The sequence below is a fragment of the Papio anubis genome, chromosome 1 (genome assembly GCF_008728515.1).
Source record: "Papio anubis isolate 15944 chromosome 1, Panubis1.0, whole genome shotgun sequence".
Classification (NCBI taxonomy): domain Eukaryota; kingdom Metazoa; phylum Chordata; class Mammalia; order Primates; family Cercopithecidae; genus Papio; species Papio anubis.
In genome coordinates this window covers 218,138,120-218,156,036 of record NC_044976.1, presented here as the reverse complement: position 1 = coordinate 218,156,036, position 17,917 = coordinate 218,138,120, and the positions used below count along the sequence as shown (strand labels likewise).

Here is a 17,917-nt window from a genome sequence, read left to right as displayed (position 1 = left end):
CAGCTTAGGTGCAGGTCCTCACCGCTGACACTTTCCAGACTCACTTTGACACTTTGCAGCCCTTTCCTGAGGAGTAAGACACCCACCCTCACACTCAAATAGAGCAGGCAGAGATAATCTGGAGAGTGCTGGGTCACTCCTGGCAGACTGGCTGGAGCAGAAAGACATGATTCTGAGCCATCTTGTACTTGCCATTAACAGAGAAAACCCCATGTGTAGGCCTTGAAGTCTCACCTTTTAGTGTGGAATCAGTGGTCCTCCACACAAGATGACTGAGCTGCCTTGGGAAGGTACAAGAGACCTTGGAACTGAATGGATCACTTCCAAACTCTGGTCAGCAGCCTTAGGTTTGACAAAGGGGGCGCTTGGCATCTAGAACTCAAACAACTTTATTTCACTAGCCATAAGCAAAAGGTTGTTGACCAGCTCCAGGGGATTTTCCATTCTGCCCTCTCTCTCCTGGTGGCTCCCATGATTTGGAAATAACCTCATGTTCCACTTGGCAGTGCCTGGCTTTTTGGACCCATGTGGTTTTGGCCTGAGTCCCAGTGAAAATGTTCCTCACCTGGCTGGGGAACATTGTTCTGAGAGGCCCCTTGATCTGCCTGGGGGACGTGTGGCCATGCTAAGGGCCCTGCCCACCTTCACGTGAGTGGCCACCTCTGCCAGGGTGCAGGCAGCTCCTAGCATGGGGACATCCTGCCTGGAAGTGAGCTTTCCCACCTCCATACCCACATTTCTCAGAAGCAGAGAGTTAACAGGGAACCAAGAGTTAAGAAGCCACAGGGCTGGTAACAGCCAAATCTGTGACCATTACCTGAAGAGGCAGGACAACAAAAGTAATCCGGAAAGGAGAAGATGCGGGCTGGAATAAGGAGATGGGACAAAAGAAGACAGAACAAAGGCAGGAAAATCGGAAACACCAGAGAGCACAGTGGCGTTAAAGGGACACACCAACACCTGGGCTCTTGCACTCAGGGGAGTCCGTTTCCTGGACTCCCTGCACCTACACCTGAGGAGAGAATCCGAGTTATACGAGGACAGGATGGCAAAAGGGCGGACAGGGAGTAGGTGTAGAGGCGAGGCAGGAGGCCAAGTGAAGGGCGGCCAACAGAAACTGGAAAGGCGGGAGGCCACATCGTCTTTTCCCAAACCTCCATCTACACGTTGCCTCAGCTGTCCCCATGGTATTATACAGGTGCTTCCCAACCACCTTTAGAGAAGCCTCAGCAAGCCTCCCTCAACTAGGACACAAAGAACCCTGGATTTTCCTGTTCAGCCGGCCCCTGGAAGACGAGGGCAGTGCCCACTGCGGACTGGATGGCAACGGCGGCAGCGGTGCGGGCGCGCGTGTGGGCCCGCTGATGCTGCGACAGCGAGCGGCTGTGGCTGAAGCACTTGCCGCACTCTGCGCACTCCGCTGGCCGTTCGCCCAGGTGCGTCTTGCGGTGTAGTGCAAGCTTGGAAGCGACGCTGAAGGCCTTGCTGCACTCGGGGCATTTGTGTGGCTTGTGGCCGGCATGGTTGCGCCGATGCACGTTGAGATTGGACACGCACGTGAACCGCTTGCCGCACAGCTCGCAGCGGTAGGGCTTCTCGCCGGTGTGCGTGCGCCGGTGCTTGGTGAGGTCCGAGCGGTCGCTGAAGCGGCGGCCGCACTCGGGGCACGCGAAGGGCTTCTCGCCCGTGTGGATGCGCTGGTGCACCACCAGGTCGGAGCGCTGCCCGAAGCCCTTGCCACAAGTGGCGCACGCGTGTGGCCGCTCGCCCTGATGGCTGCGCCGGTGGCGCAGCAGCGTGGAGCTCTCGCTGAAGCAGCGCCCGCAGTCGCCACAGGCGTACGGCTTCTCGCCCGTGTGTGTGCGCTGGTGGCGCACCAGCGTGGCGCTCTCCAGGAAGCCCTTGCCGCACTCCGGGCACTTGAAGGGCTTCTCCCCGGAGTGCGTCTGCAGGTGTCGCGTCAGCGTAGAGCTCTTGCCAAAGCACTTGCCGCACACGCCACACTGGTGGGCGTCGGAGGCACGGGGGCGCACGGGGCTCCGGGGCACGTGGATGCGCGCGTGACTCCGCAGCCCGGCGCCGCTCCGGAAGGCTCGCGGGCACTGCGCGCAGCGGTGGGGTGGGGCGGCAGGGTCAGAGGTTGTGCCCGGGGGGTGCGCCCGCGCCTGGTGGAAGCGCAGCGCACTCTGTCGGAAGGTGCGGGCGCACAACGGGCAGCGGCGGGGCCGCTCTGGCAGGTGCTGACGCCGCCGGTGTAGGAGCAGCGCCGGGAGGTGCGGGAAGCGGCGGCCGCATGTGCGGCAGGGGCAAGTGCGGCATCGCTGCCGGTGTGCACCCAAGTGTAGGTCAAGGCGGCCGCTGTGGCGAAAGCTTTGTCCGCACTCACTGCAGATGTACAGGGTCTGGCCGGCATGGGTGCGCCTGTGCGCTCGGAGGTCGGCAGCCCGTGCACAGCGCTCACCGCATTCTAGACAACGGAAGCGGCCGTCACCGCCGTGAGCTCGTTCATGTCGCAGCAGCACTGAGCTGTAGCAGAAGCTCTTGCCACACTCGCTGCACGCGTAAGGCTTCTCCGCTGCCACTGCCCCAGATGCGGCAAACATGGTGAGGATGGGTTCACAGGGAACCGTGCCGCTCACATTCGGGGGTCCACCGCCTGACGCTGCGGCTAAGTTTTACTTCTCTTAAGGCCTGGAAAGGGCACTATAACAGAGAGGAAACGGGGAGGCCGCAAAAACGGGTCTGATTTCAGGGTTCTTCTCTAAGGGCAGACACTGCGGCTGTTCCAGAGGTAAGCTGTGGCCAGGTTCACCCTGCACCGTGAGCCTGTGGGGAGAAGGTCATTGTGAGCCTCTGCAGCAGCTCCTAAGGAATGGAGAGGGGAACACGAACTCCCTATTTGTTATAACTTCTTTAGGTAGTCCATCTCCAGGATTCCCTTCCCCAAGACAAAGCAAAGCCATGGGCATCCCGGAAATACGGAGGGGGTGTCCTTGAACCACTTGGAAGGGCAGGAGGGAAACTACAAGTGTCCTGGAGAACAAACAGGAATGGATTCAAAGGGGAGCTTGCATTAGCATGGGAACCATCAACACTGCTCTGAGGGAAGGGAACGCCAAGCCGGTTTGCTGGCCTTAGATGGGGATCCTTGTCTGGGGATACATTAGGAAATGACCAAGGCGGGATGGGGCAGTGAGAAGTCCCCTGCGTTTAGACTATACCAACGCCTTCCTCCAAGACCCAGCTTTCCTGAGTCACTGACATGAACCCAGCCAGGCTTGGGCTGGAAGAACAAAGCGGGTAATGTGATGAAGCACAGTCACAGCCTAAGCAAAGGGTTCAGACCCTGAAGTTACAGAAGGGGCTGGGGCCTGGCCAAGGGAAGGTATCTGAGAAACTCCAAAATATTGTTCCTTGGCTTTGGACAGCACTTGATAAACACACTACCCCATGCCAGTATACAGCCCCAAAGTTGAGAAAGCAACTCAGGACCCAGGGAAGGGGTAAAACGGGAGCATAGATAATTCACAAAAAACATTATTAGAAGTTGGTGGCATTATCTGAGAAACACTTTTCCCGTTTTCAGGAAAGGCTGGAGAGAAGGAAGGGGCATCCTTTCTATAATTAATTGTCAGGATATCCAAGTTGTTTGTGAAGGTTTGAATATGATGAATCTGATCAAGAAAAACATATTGTTTATGAACATTCTGCAGCATTTCCTCACTGTCCCAGCCACAGGAATCTGAGAATCTGGAGTAGCAGAAAAACTCCTTTATGGAGACCAAATCTGCTCTATTATCCTATTTGTCTCACATGATATCCCTGAATTCTTCTGACAAGTTGCTCCGGGCAGCTGTCTGGGAGCAGGGTCAGCCTTTGTAGTATGTGCACAGAACCTCACCTGCCCTCTAGTCAAGAGCACAATGTGGCTGCCCTCCTCACCTGGCTAGCCTCAGCACTGACTACTTCTCTCAAGGCCCACGGGTCAGTCTCCAGCCTTACTGGAGATTAGGTCTAGTTGCTAGTACAGTATAGCCCCTTGTTGCTCAACAGATCAGGGAGAGGACGCAAAATAAATTAGTCAGCTGTCACTTTCTTCTTAGCAGATGAAAGTTCATCATAAATACTCAGACCTTTGGTTAAAATACCCCCATAGACAGGGTCCTTATGTTTTGGATACAAATGGGGTAAAGTGAAAACAGCAAACCTGCAAGTCTGGGCTCTGGAGCTTCTGCTCCCCCACCACGCTGGGCAGGAGTAGCCAGCATGGGATGTCGTCCTCTTGTGCCTCTGGAGTAGGATGTGCTGTGCCCAGCAGAGATGAAGTAAAAGGGAAAATGTGAATTACAACTGAGCAGGGGAAGAAAGGGAGGGAAATGTTTTCAGGAGGAGGGTATTTATTTAATGGACATTTTAAAATACAAAAAACTGAATAGTACACAAATCACTCACCATTTTACCATTCTTGTTTCATCCACACCACCACTCCACTTTTTTTTTTTTTTTTTGGTTGGGGGAAGCTCTAGAGTATTTTAAATTCCAGACATTTTATATAAAGAGTATGATTAGTATGATTTTTTAAAAAAAATGCAAGCAGGAGCTCTGGAGTAGACTTTTTGACAGTCTTGCCCTGTCGCCCAGGCTAGAGTGCAGTCACCCGATCTTAGCTCACTGCAACCTCCGCCTCCCGGATTCAAGGATTCTCCTTGCCTCAGCCTCCCGAGTAGCTGGGATTATAGGCGCATGACAGTGTGTCTGGCTAAGTTTTGTATTTTTAGTAGAGATGGGGTTTCACCATGTTGGCCAGGCTGGTTTTGAACTTCTGACCTCAGGTGATCCACCTGCTTCAGCCTCCTAAAGTGCTGGGATTACAGGCGTGAGCCATCACACCCAGGCTGAAGTAGACTTTAGAGATTCTTGGTTCCTCCAGACAGACTTTCAATCCAGACACTGGCTGCTGATTCTGGTTAGATGTCAGTTCAGAGGAATGTTTGCCCTCCTGAAAATAAAAACTTCCCTGGAGACTCAGTGGCTGATCCCAAATGCCAAAGAAAGCAATGCTCATGCCCCACTGAGTGCTCTGCCTCCTCCTTGGGTATCTGGAGACCATGGCACCTCTCAAACCATGTTTTTAGGAGCCCACCCTCTCCCAGGGCACATGCCCAAGGAAGACAAATGCACACATACCAACATGCACACTTAACACTTAAACGGCATATACACAACAGTACCATTTCCTTCCATTACGGATGTGGAGTAAGACACTTGCTAGGGTACAGGTTTGGCGCTTAAGTCCCAAGGCAGGCTCTTCGAGTCTCTCTTCTGTACCTCACCCCATGCTGGAGCTCATCCCGCAAGCAAAGGGATCACGCTTGAAGTAGAAACCTGAAAGAAAAATTATTCCTGTGCAAAAAAAAAAGAGTGACTTCTAGATCATTGTAATCCCCACTCTCCTGACTGAATGTGAGTTTTAAAGTTGCTATACCACCAAATTTCTTTCACTTTGGAAAAAAAGTACAGGAAAGTTCGGAAAGAGGGAAGGGGGAAATATGTACAAATAGGCGAAAATTCTCATTGTTGAATAATGTAAGTACCTTTCAAGCATTTAATACAAATACTATACATATAACTAAAAAAACAAAACAAAACAGGTACTAAGAAGGAAGATAAGCTAATGGAAAAACTTTACAATAGGGGCAAGATAAACTTCTGAGTTTCATATGTCATTTTGTTTCTGAATAATTGAATAATAATTGAAAATCTTTATTTTCAATCAGAATAAAGATGTTTCTGCCCTGGTTATCTGTTCTGCCATGCCAGCATTTCTGGGGTGGGACAAAAGACCTCAAAAAGTCAAGATTCACAAGACACCAGTGGTCATCTTGAAGTCAGAGTTGGTAAACCTGGTCTGGGCAGCAGGGAATAGGGCCGAGGGGAACTGTTCCATGCTATGCTGTCTACTACAGTAGCCCAGAGCCACATGTGGTGACTGAGCACTTGAAACATGGCTGGTTCAAACCGAGTTGGTTTGTAAGAGCCAAATACTCTCCTCATTTCAAAGACTTAGTATTTAAAAAGAATGAAAATGCCTCATTAATAATGTTTAGCATTGATTATATGTTGAAATATTTTTGGATATATTAGGTTAAATGAAATAAATCACAATACATTTTACCCATTTTTAAAGAAAAGTTAAGATGATAAATGTGGCTTATATTTTATTTTTATTGAATAGTGCTTGTCCAAATAGCCTTTCCAAATCCTGGAACATTTGAAGGGAGGCTAGCCCACCTCAGTCCTTGGAGGGCTTTAGTTGAGGAAAGGTCACTCACCCTGTCTGACCTTACCTTCAGTAAGCATAGAGGGAGCTGTTCCTCTCATTTTCCAAGGCCCTAGTTCCTAGCCACCCTCTCCAGAAAAGTCTACCTGCTGTTTTGGAAACTAGACATCTAGACCTGGTAGGGACTTGGGGTTGTGACTTATGCAAAACCTTCTCTCACTGCGACTCTCAGAAGGTGAAACCATACCAGTTGTTACTGGTATTAACACACAAGAACTCTCACATGTTTGTACATGTGTTTCCCTTTTGTCTTCCCAGTAGTCCTTTGAGGTGGGTGTTATTAGTAACCCCGATGTGACCTGGGCTTCCTATACAGGCTTGTCCAGTCATCCAGCACAAGTGGGCAGGTGGGTCTGGGGACAGGAGTAAGTCAGCAGGCCACGTAGCCCATCTCTCACTCTCCCTAGGGCAGCCCCACCCCTTCGTAAAGGCCCCAAGAGGCTTGCAGCAGCTCACTGAGCAGCAGGGAAAGACCTGGCTGTGAAATTCACAGGGAAGCACCAGGCAGCCAGGGGACAAGAGGGTAAAATGCCAACCCCAAGAACCAGCACTTGGGGCCCCAGGGAATGCTCCGTGTGCACTGTGTTCATCTTGGGGCCCTGACCCAGGAATGGAATGGTCTCCATGAGAAGAGGGGCAGGATCTGGCGGTGGGAGGGTGGGAGTTGTAGCTGCATCAGGAGCGGTGATTCTTCTGCTGGCTTCTCCTTGTATTCTTACCCCTCAGGACCTGAGTGATGCTGCTGTCTCCAGGATTCTGTGATACCCCTAGACTGCCCTGAAATCTGGATGAGATAGAAGCAAACTATCCATTCCCCACTCTAGATAGGTGTGGAGTAGAAGTTTCCCTGGCTTTCAGGAGGCAGTTTTGGGGCCTTGCCACTTACAGTTCCTTCTACTGGCAAAGCCCTCTCACTCCTTCATTCAGGACTCTCTACCCTTTCTCAGAGAGGCTCCCGCTGCCTGCAGACCTCCCTCCTACTCATTGCTCAGCTTTATTCTCCCTGATCTGGGGTGCTGGGACCACTCTGGGCTTCAGCATTGCCCATGTCTCAACGAGACATGATAAACTCCCACTATGTATGTTCTCCCCTGTTCACATCCATACCTTCTCTATACTCCCCAGATTTCACAGGAAAATCTTTGTGAAACCAAAACTTCCAAAAGTATGTATTTGGATCATGATCAGGCTTAGGCACTTGGGGTAGGAGCGAACTGTTATTCCTGTCTCCACCAGCTCCTTAGACATGTCAGACTGAATCTGAAGCTGGAAGGAGCATATATTAATCAGTGAATGTAACAGGACACAGGGATTCCTGTCGACTCCACAAAGATTTAAGTCCTATTCTAGGAGGTGCGGATGGGGAACGGAATTCAGAGCACCAGAACTGCCACTCCTTGCTTCCTTCCCCCACAAACAAAATCCAATACTTCAGAAGAAGTTGCTCCTTCCAGCTTCAGATTCAGTCTATGTCTAAGGAGCTGGTGGAAATAGGAATGACAGTTCGCTCTCAGCTCAAGTGCTTAAGTGTGATCATGAGCCAACACATTCTTTTTATTTTGGAGGCAGAGTCTCGCTCTGTCTCCCAGGTTCAAGTGATTCTTGTGCTTCAGCCTCCCAAGGAGCTGGGATTACAGGCTCGAGCTACCACAGCTAATTTTTGTATTTTTAGTAGACACAGGGTTTTGCCCTGTTGCCCAGGTTGGTCTCGAACTCCTGGCCTCAAGTGATCCTCCTGCTTCAGCCTCCCAAAGTGCTGGCATTACAGGTGTGAGTCACCATGCCCAGTCCAAATACATTCTTTTGGAAGTTTTGGTTTCACAAAGATTTTCCTGTGAAATCTGGGAAGTATAGAGAAGGTATGGATGTAGACAAGGAGAGAACATACATAGTGGGAGTTTGTCCTGTCCTTTTGAGACACAGGCAACACTGAAGCCCAGAGTGGCCAGAGCATCCCCGATGAGAGAGAATGGACTATAAGATCTTTTGCAGCTTCCCTGGGCCTAGCAAGGACTTGGGCACACAGAAGGTATTCAGTGCTTTTTAAAAGTGATGTATTAGTCCGGAATCCAATTTTCCCAAATGTTAGGTCCCTGGAGGAAAGGACCTGACTACAGTCGTCCTATCCTCCATAGCATTACCCACTACATATACAAATACTCTGCTTTGGTTTACTGGGTTGAGCCTGCAACCTGTGTAGCAGAACCAGAGAGGCAGGCATCCAAATTCTGGTTCTTCCCATTACTAGCTGTCTGATTTTACGATAGCAGACTTGGAGTGTCTGATCCTCCTGGTTGGGAAAACTTTAGTAAAGAAAGTTGGCCAGGAGCGGTGGCTCACGCCTGTAATCCTAGCACTTTTGGAGGCCGAGGGGGGCAGATCACCTGAGGTCAGGAGTTCGAGACCAGCTTGGCCAACATGGTGAAACCCTGTCTTTACTAAAAAAACAAAAAATGAGCCGGGCACGGTGGCACGCACCTGTAGTACCAGCTAACTTGGGAGGCTGAGGCAGGAGAATCACTTGAACCTGAGAAGCAGAGGTTGCAGTGAGCCGAGATCATGCCACTGTACTCCAGCCTGGGCGACAGAGTAAGACTCCATCTCAAAAAAAAAAAAAAAAAAAAAAAGCTATTATTATAGTGTTTCATATGGAAAGGTCAAAATATTGCTAAGTCTCGCCAGGCGCGGTGGCTCATGTCTGTAATCCCAGCACTTTGGGAGGCCAAGGTGCGGATCACTTGAGGTCAGGCGCTCGAGACCAGCCTGGCCAACATAATGAAACCCTGTCTCTACTAAAAATACAAAAATCGGCCGGGTGTGCTGGCACTCGTCTGTAGTCTCAGCTACCGGGGAGGCTGAGGTGGGAGGATCACTTGAGCCCAGGAGGCGGAGGTTGCAAGGAGCCGAGATCGCGCCACTGTACTCCAGCCTGGACGACAGAGCAAGGCTCCGTCTCAGAAAAAAAATAAAAAAATAAATTGCTAACACTGAGAAATCCGGTGCTTAGGATTTACTCTCCCTAGGACAGTCTTTCTTGTTTGTTTTCTGAGACAGGGTCTTGCTGTCACCCAGGCTGGAATGTAGTGATTTGATCACTGTCCCACTGCAGCGTCGCCCTCCTGGACTCAAGCAACCCTCCAGCCTCAGCCTCCTGCGGAGCTAGGACTATGAGCAGGTGCTACCACACCCGACTAATTATCATTATTATTATTATTTTTTTTTGTAGAGACGAGGGTTCTCACCATGTTGCCCAGGCTGGTCTTGAACTCCCGAGCTCAAGAGAGCCTCCCACTTTGGCCTCCCAAAGTGCTAGGATTACTGGCATGAGCCACTGTGCCCGGCCCTGAACAGTTCTTAAGAGGGCCTCTGAGTAAGGGGCTTAACTCCCGTCTCCACTCCAGGCATCCTAAACAGTCTGCAGCCCTTTTCCGTCCTTCCCCGCTCAACCCCTAAGAATCCCTCACAGGATTAGAGCAGCACAGCATGGGACTTCCATAGCTCCACTTGCGCGAACTGTGCGCTCCAACATGAAAGAAGGGAAGCTGGCCACTCATCTGGGACTTGGTGCCTGGTACTTAAGAGCCGGGCACAGCTATTCGCGGGAGGAGGAACACAGCACCTGAACAGGTCGCTCTCCGTGACCCACAGTAGCGCAGCCAATCCGGGGGCGCCTCAGGCGGCGCGCGTCACAAGTTGCTGGGCAAACTTTCTTCGGGCGAGCCCCTCCCCAACCCCGAGCCTACCCTAGACCCTCGCCTGCGGCGCCCGCCCACTCGGAGGGCGAGACCGGGCCCCAGAGACGTAGTGGGGAGCGTCTAACGCTGCCAGAACTCGGTGCCGGCCGTTGCCCCCTTAAGCCGGCTCAGCCTGGCGACGTTCGGCATGGTGACGCCAGCCCCGAAGGTCACCCGGGGAGCACCGGTGAGGACAGGCGGAGGGGAAGGCCTGGGAGGAGCAGGCCGCGCGGACGTGTCCGGCCAATCGCTCGCTCCGCAGTGTCTCCGCGTCACTCGTAGCCCGGGCGGCGCTGCCGACCGCCGCTGACAACAGTCGCCCGAGGCGGGTGGGAGGAGAATAGCCACAGCTGAGGACCGCTGCCCCGCGCCACCCGTGCCCTCCCCTGCCCTTCAGTCCCCTCACCGGTCGCCGACTGGCTCTTCAGACACCGCGCGGTTCCCACTCAGCCGGCGCCGACCCCCGCCTTCGCACTGCGGGACTGGGGCGGGGGAGCGAGGAAGGGGCTAACGGCGCGCGCGGCCTCCGAGTTGGGGGAGCGCGGAGGCGCCCGAGCGTCCGGCCCCTCGGGATGGGGAGGTCACGCTCCTGTCCCTCTCGCCCGCGCCGGCGAGTGGTCAGTCTCGCGCGGGCAGTGTCACCGGTTGCTGGGAAGACTGGGAGGCCAGCGAGCAGCGTAGCGGCCACTCAGCCTCGCCGGCCCCAGCTGGAGCCGGGAAGGAGGCGGGGCTAAGAGAGAAAGCCCGGGGGACTCCACTCCCGCCTCCCGCGCGCGCCAAGGCCCCGCCCTCTCTCCGGACTTGACCAATTCCTGCCTCCCCCTTTGTCTGTCGGCCCACCCCTGGGCCTCGTCCCGCCCAATCAGAGCAAAGGGCGCCGAGCCCGGCGCGCGCCTCAGCCGCCAGCCGCGGAGTTCCGGGAGCCAGGCGGCCCACCGTCTAGTCTTCCAGCGGCTCCTCCCGCGGCCGCCGGCGGGACCCGGACGCGTGTACCCTTCGGTGCTGCCGGCGCGGTAGCCAGTGCCCGGCGCGGACAGGGCCGCGGCAGCCATCCCCGAAGTTAAGTCAGCGCCTTCTTGTAAGCGAGGCCGGACTGGATACCCATTATCTCTCAGACCTCACCACAACCCTGCCAGGGGAAATATGAGCATTTATCCTATATTTTAGGTGAGGACCCCACAAGTTAATGATACGCCCAAAGTTGCCATGGCAGGGATAGGGGTTACTCCTGGTCGGCTTGCCAGCTGCCTCTCCATGAGCTTGCTGGTTGAACTGCCTGTCCAAATGTTGACCCTAATGTCTTCTACTAGGAAATGCTACTAGTGTTGTTTTCCGGAAATGCATTTTGGGAGCCTGGCCGTCCTTTAGTGTGCCTATATCATCAGAACAGACGCCCAGGGATGGCCCTCAAGGTCCTTCCTTACTGCTCTAATCTTCCTTTCCAGGTCACTTAGTACCAGTCTTCCTGTTACACATCCTGAGCTCTGCTCAGGGGGTCCCCTAAATTAGTGTACACTTAGACCTGCTATGCTTGGACTGGATAACTCTTACCCTCTTCTCTGTTTTAATTTGTAAAAGCTTAGTCAAATGCTATCTCCATAAACCTATGCTAGAATGCCCCTCTCTGTCCTCAGTCCTGGGGATATATCCATGCTGCAGCGCAACCTCCCGCATGTTGTTACTGTTGTTATAGTCAGATGAATATTGTTCCCCCATAGCTTAAGGGACAGGCCTTGTCCTACTCATGAACAATTGATCCCTTGAGGCATGAGCGCAGGGCCAGCACACCACAGATGATCAATGAGTGCTTGCTGACCTGCATATGACAACACGGATTAAGGAACACAAATCTGGTAGCAGCAGGCAAGAAAGCTGAAAAGCAAGACACAGGATGCAGGTCTGGAGTGATGAGGACCTGAACCAGGAAGCGATAACATTGAGAGAGACATGGAAAATGCGCCTGAAGTATATATATTTTTATTGTAAAGAATCATACACAGATAAGGTAGTATTATATAGAGAATGATTAGTTGAGGATATTTCCAGAGTCTTTAAGCCAGAGAAATGTACTAATTTAGACATTTCTGGACTCATTGCTCAGTATTGATGTCATGTTTTTAAGGGCACTGACACACTTGGCTAATCCCAGAGACATGAAGAGGATGGTGACTAGGATGGTCACACAATTAAAGCGGCTGGGGATATTTAACCTAGAAAGAGAAACCTTTTTTGTGCACATAATGACTGTACACAAATTCTAACAAACTTTCACGTGAAAGAGGCCTGGATTAGATGACTTTCTTCTGTGTAGCTTTGGAGGGAAAAACTCAAATAACGCCGGGAAAGAACAGGAAGCTGGATTTAGGTTTCCTATGTTATGGAAGTCATCACATTGGGGGATGATAATTGTAACAGGAATGCCAAAGGTAGTGAAAGAAAGGTCAAGGATGAAGTTATGTGTATATCTGTCAACTAAAAATATCACATCCAAATTGTTTTATTTCTCTACACATCTACATCAATAAATGACAACTCTTAATGTGGTTCTGTAAATATTCAAAATATTTATGGAAGGTCTACTGTATGCCAGGTAGTATTCTAGATGTTGGAGATAACAGCTGTGAACCTACTAGATGAATCTCCCTAAAGTTCTGATTGCATCACACTCCTGCTCAGTAACAGTCAAAAAAGTCTGTACAGCCACCAAATGAAGTTTACTCTTCTGGTGTAATATTCAAGACCCTCTTTCACCTATTCCAACCTGTCTTTCCATTCTGTTCTCTTAAACTCTTCATTAAACCGGATCACTCCCCACCTACCTTCTGCATTTCTCTCAGCTTGGCATACATTTCTTCTATTCCTCTACTTTTTCTTGTCTGCCAAAGACCTACTTATCCTTCAGGCTTCTGTTCAAATGCCAACCCACTCTCAAAGTGAAAACTGTATCTTCTTTCTGAAGACAACTAGTATTGTTCATCCAGAAATTGTAAAAGTATTTATTGTCTTTGCAAGCCACAAGACACATAAGACACTTTCTCTGTTATTTACATCCTTTACCATGTACTTTAAGATAGAGTCTTGCTCTGTCATGCAGGCTGGAATGCAGTGGCATGATGTCGGCTCACTGAAACCGCTTCCCGGGTTCAAGTGATTCTCGTGTGTCAGCCTCCCAAATAGCTGGGACTACAGGCACGCACCAACATGCCTAGCTAATTTTTGTAATTTTAGTAGACATGGGGTTTCACCATGTTGCCCAGGCTGGTCTTGAACTCCTGGCCTCAAGTGATCTGTCTTCGGCCTCCAAAAGTGCTAGGATTACAGGCAAGAGCCACCATGACGAGCCACCATGACTGGCCACCATGTACTTTAGAATAATGTGCATACTTTATTTTTCCTACTAAATTATAAGCTTGAGGGCAGAGTCAGTCAGAGGCTGGGTGCACATTTCCGAACACCTGGTATGTGCAAAGAAATGGGCTAAGTGTTGGAGACGAAATGGAGACTGAGTCCTTTGAGGACATGCTGAGGGAGGGCAGACGCCCCCACAGACCTTGCCATCCCATCATATGCAAAGTGCCAAGTGGTGTAAAGGCACAAGAGGAAGAATAGGGTAATTCTGCAGTAGGTCATCAGTAAACTTCATTGGCTCAGCATGTAGCCAGGATTTTGTATAGGGGTCTGTGGATGGAGGTGACAATGATTTTCATCTCCCAACACACACCCCCACTGGGAGATTTCTGCAATATAAGTGATGGGACTGGGTCAGGCAGAGGGATTAGATGAACAGGAAAGGAGTGAGCATGCACTCAATCCAGACTGAGAGAGTGAGTTGGGGGCAACTGAAAGGCAAGTAAGTAGGGCTAAGGTATACACCACTATTTCAAATCCCTGTCTGAAGTGTGAGCCCAGTGGGTATTCACAATGCCAAAAATCAGATGCTGAAGCCTTACCATGTTATTAGTGGTATAAGGACTGAGAAGACTGTTTCGGTTTCATTCATCTTGTTCCTATATTGCTAAATACAATGTTTTCCATTCTTCAAACATTCTAATTTCAGTTACAATAAAAATACTGGCTTCTAGAGGACGGTAGCTCCCAGTTCTTCCCCGAATAACTCCACAGATGTCAACTGACACAGTTTTCAAATAGAGGAAAGAACCAAGCACAGAAAAGTGAAATCTAACAATTTAGAATAATAAGAACCAGAAAGACTATACTGATTAAATCCTGAAATGAAGGTTTTATTTGGTGTTTAAGGAATAAGGGTTTGTATTAATTTCAAGTTGTAAACATATTGTAAAGCCATATCAAAATGGATTTCAGGAAACAAGAAGATAAGTGAAAACATAAATTGAATCAATAACACACATATTAATCTTAATGGGTTGACACAGAGGATTTAATGTCTTTTAAATTAAACAGTAACCTTAATAGAAAACGATTGGAGTTTGTGCTACTTACAGTCTGTGGTCAACTTCAAGGACTGAAACACCGATTCCATCGGAGAGATTGCTACTTTACTTATTTTTACATTTGTACAGGTAAACTAATTGTGAAGAGCTACAGTAAACTAGATAAAATTGAAATAGCACAAAAGTAGAATATTTGTTGAGAGGACATTTGAAGATCAACTTCCTTTAAAATACAAATTGCTTCCTAGTCCTTAACGACAATTTTTTTTGAGTTATGTTATATAAAAATTATGTTCAAAAGTCATATCTAGACTCTGTGTTTCACAAAATAAAATACAGAATTAAAATCACAAAGCAGAACTCTCAGGGGAAAAATCAGTTTCAAAGTAAAATGCAAGGTAGGATAAAATCAGTTTTTATAATTGAAACCACTTTAAAAGGTTATGAACAGTAGTATAGGGGCTGGGCACTATGGCTCACGCCTGTAATCCCAGCACTTTGGGAGGCCGAGGCTGGCGGATCACAAGGTCAGGAGATCAAGACCATCCTGGGTAACACGGTGAAACCCTGTCTCTACTAAAAAATAGAAAACATTAGCCGGGCATGGTGGTGGGTGCCTGTAGTCCCAGGTCCTTGGGAGGCTGAGGCAGGTGAATGGCATGAACCCGGGAGGTGGAGCTTGCAGTGAGCCAAGATAGCACCACTGCACTCCAGCCTGGGCGACAGAGCGAGACTCCATCTCAAAAAAAAAAATAAAAAATAATAATAATAATAAAAAAAAATAAAAAAGAACAGTAGTATAAATAATAATGGTATCACATGCAAACCTGTCAGATCTTTAGAAAGTATTTTGATTTTGGTTATTTTCACAAATTAGAGCATTTAAAATGTAAGTAGATACATTTAAACGTAACATATGATGTGTCACTATAAGTTATTTTTAAAAATCTTAAATACTTGTGTCTGTGTTTAAAGACTGGTTCCACCACTTAGTAGCAGTATGACCTTGGACAAGTTATTTAATCTCCTTGTCTGTCAATTTCCTCAATGTAAAATGAAGGTACAATTTGCTGTAGTTGGTTTTTGTGAGGATCAAATGAATAAACCAGAACAGTGCCTGGTGCAAGGCATACACTGCCTAAGTGTTTGCTGTTTTTATTATGATATGTAATGAGCAACTCGGGGAAGTAATTTACCTCTGGAAAACTCAGCAGATTTAACAAGGGTAAAAATAAAGATTTTTAGTCATATAGGTTCAGGGCAAGCATGGGGGCTCACATCTGTAATTCTAATGGTTTGGGAGGTTGAGGCAGGAGGACTATTTGAGCCCAGAAGTTCACAACCAGCCTGAGCAAAATAGCAAGACCCAATCTTTACAAAAACAAAAATCGAAACATTATCCAGGCATGGTGGTGGAGGCCTGTAGTCTTCACTAATTGGGAGGCTGAGGCAAAAGGATTGCTTGAGCCCCGGAGTTGGAGGCTGCAGTGGGCTATTATCAGGCCACTGCACTCCAACTTGGGAGACCAAACAGGACCCTGCCTCTAAAAAGTTAAACAAATAAGTGTAATACAGGCTGTCCCTTTCATTAACATTTATTAGTAGATTTTACATTATATATTTCTGGGAGCAAGTTTTCAACTGGAATTTTTTTTTTTTTTTTTGAGACGGAGTCTTGCTCTGTCGCCCAGGCTGGAGTGCAGTGGCTTGATCTCTCCTCACTGCAAGCTCTGCCTCCCAGGTTCACACCATTCTCCTGCCTCAGCCTCTGGAGCAGCTGGGACTACAGGCGCCTGCCACCACGCCTGGCTAATGTTTTGTATTTTTTAGTAGAGACGGGGTTTCACCGTGTTAGCCAGGATGGTCTCGATCTCCTGACCTCGTGATCCACCCATCTTGGCCTCCCAAAGTGCTGGGATTACAGGCGTGAGCCACCGCGCCCGGCCTTCAACTGGATTTTTAAAAAAGTTTTAGGGAGGTATAATTGATACACAAATTACACACTGAAATGTACAGTTTGAAAAGTTCTGACATATACATATATACCCTCAAGAAAGCCTCACTACAATCAAGATGGAGAACATATCCACTACCCACAAGTTGCTTCATGCCACTTTGTAATCTCTACCACCTCCCCACCATGCAACCACTGATCTGCTTTCTATTACTATATATTTGTCAACTCTAATATGTTTAATCAGCAATTAATGGTGGTATTTATTAAATATATAATTGACAATAGGAAAAAAGTTAAGAACTATAAAAAGATAGCTTATATTGGTAGGCAAAAAAACCTAAAAAAGGTAATTTTTAATGATGGAGGCAATTTAGGGTACTTATGTGAGAAAATTAGAAATAAAAGTTGCAAGTAAAAATTTATGAAAAAATTATTTAACTAAGAAGTAAAGTTGATTTGTGATATTACATTGTAATTGACGGTATTGCTAACATCTTCATATGGCTTTCATATTTTTACATTTCACTCACTAAGTCAGGCTACAGGGGTGGGTTGCTTGTTTATTAGTGCCAGGAACTAGGAGGGATGCTTGTGACAGGATCCATATGTGGCTATTTAAACCCGGTCAAGAGCTACACATGACTAGTAGCTACCATGTTGGACAGTGCAACTATAGTAACTTCCGTCATTGCTTAAGTGCGACCTTAAGTGCTGACTTAGAAGACTTCTGAGGTTGTGACCTATGACGGAAATGAGGAGAGTCTAAGCTGAAGCTACAGCAATGAGATGAACAGAAGGCATCTGTCTGAGATACTCAGTGTGATGAAAAGCAATGTAGGGGGTGCCTTCTAGGTTTTCCCCTAGGGTAAAGAGATGGACTGTAGAACCATTTACCAATATTAAATGTCAGAAGAGCAGGATCTGGGAAAGGGGATGAAATCAGATTTGGATTGACTGACAGGCAACTCTGGGACAGGCCAGCTGTATCTCAAAGGCTGACGGATCTCAGAATGTGATCTGTGGAAAGTCTGTGGAGACGGAGCTCCAAGGAAGGAACAGTAGCCATGGGTAAGGACTACAGCCATGCACTAGGGTAAGGGCACTCAGGGAAAGTAGGCAGCATGAGATGGTCAGAAGCTAACATCAGGGCTTGGGGCACAGTAACATTTAGGACAGGGTTTTCAAACTGTGAATAGGTAATGAAATCAACAAAAGAGATCTCCACCAGCATTTAAAAATGGTATAAAAATATTAATGTGCTTTACATATAATTTGGGTAAAGATCTTTTCTTGTACCTTTTTAATGAATATATTTACACACATATATGTATACTGGGTTGCAAGGTAAAACACGTATCTGGGTTGTCTTCCAATTAGTTTGAATCTCACCAGTTTATAAAATGAGCACCATCGGCTGGGTGTGGTGGCTCACACTTGTAATCCCAGCACTTTAGGAGGCCGAGGCAGGTGGGTT

General features: G+C 48.6%; 1 protein-coding gene across 3 annotated transcripts; it reads right to left on the bottom strand.

The window, feature by feature from the left end:
• Nucleotides 1-371: 371 nt before the first annotated feature.
• Nucleotides 372-11,048, bottom strand: ZNF672 (zinc finger protein 672). 3 transcript variants are annotated; one of them, XM_021932415.2, is made up of 4 exons: nucleotides 10,481-11,048; nucleotides 5,232-5,385; nucleotides 4,208-4,350; nucleotides 372-2,826 (listed from the first exon to the last, which is right to left on the bottom strand). In XM_021932415.2, the coding sequence occupies exon 4, from the start codon at nucleotides 2,601-2,603 to the stop codon at nucleotides 1,245-1,247; it is 1,359 nt and encodes a 452-aa protein (XP_021788107.1). In that variant the 5' UTR covers nucleotides 2,604-2,826; nucleotides 4,208-4,350; nucleotides 5,232-5,385; nucleotides 10,481-11,048; the 3' UTR covers nucleotides 372-1,244. The 3 variants fall into 3 exon arrangements, with proteins under 3 accessions (XP_021788107.1, XP_003893672.1, XP_003893673.1); XM_003893623.5 differs by having other exon boundaries at nucleotides 4,208-4,305; XM_003893624.5 differs by lacking the exon at nucleotides 10,481-11,048 and adding an exon at nucleotides 9,960-10,458 and having other exon boundaries at nucleotides 4,208-4,305.
• Nucleotides 11,049-17,917: the final 6,869 nt, after the last annotated feature.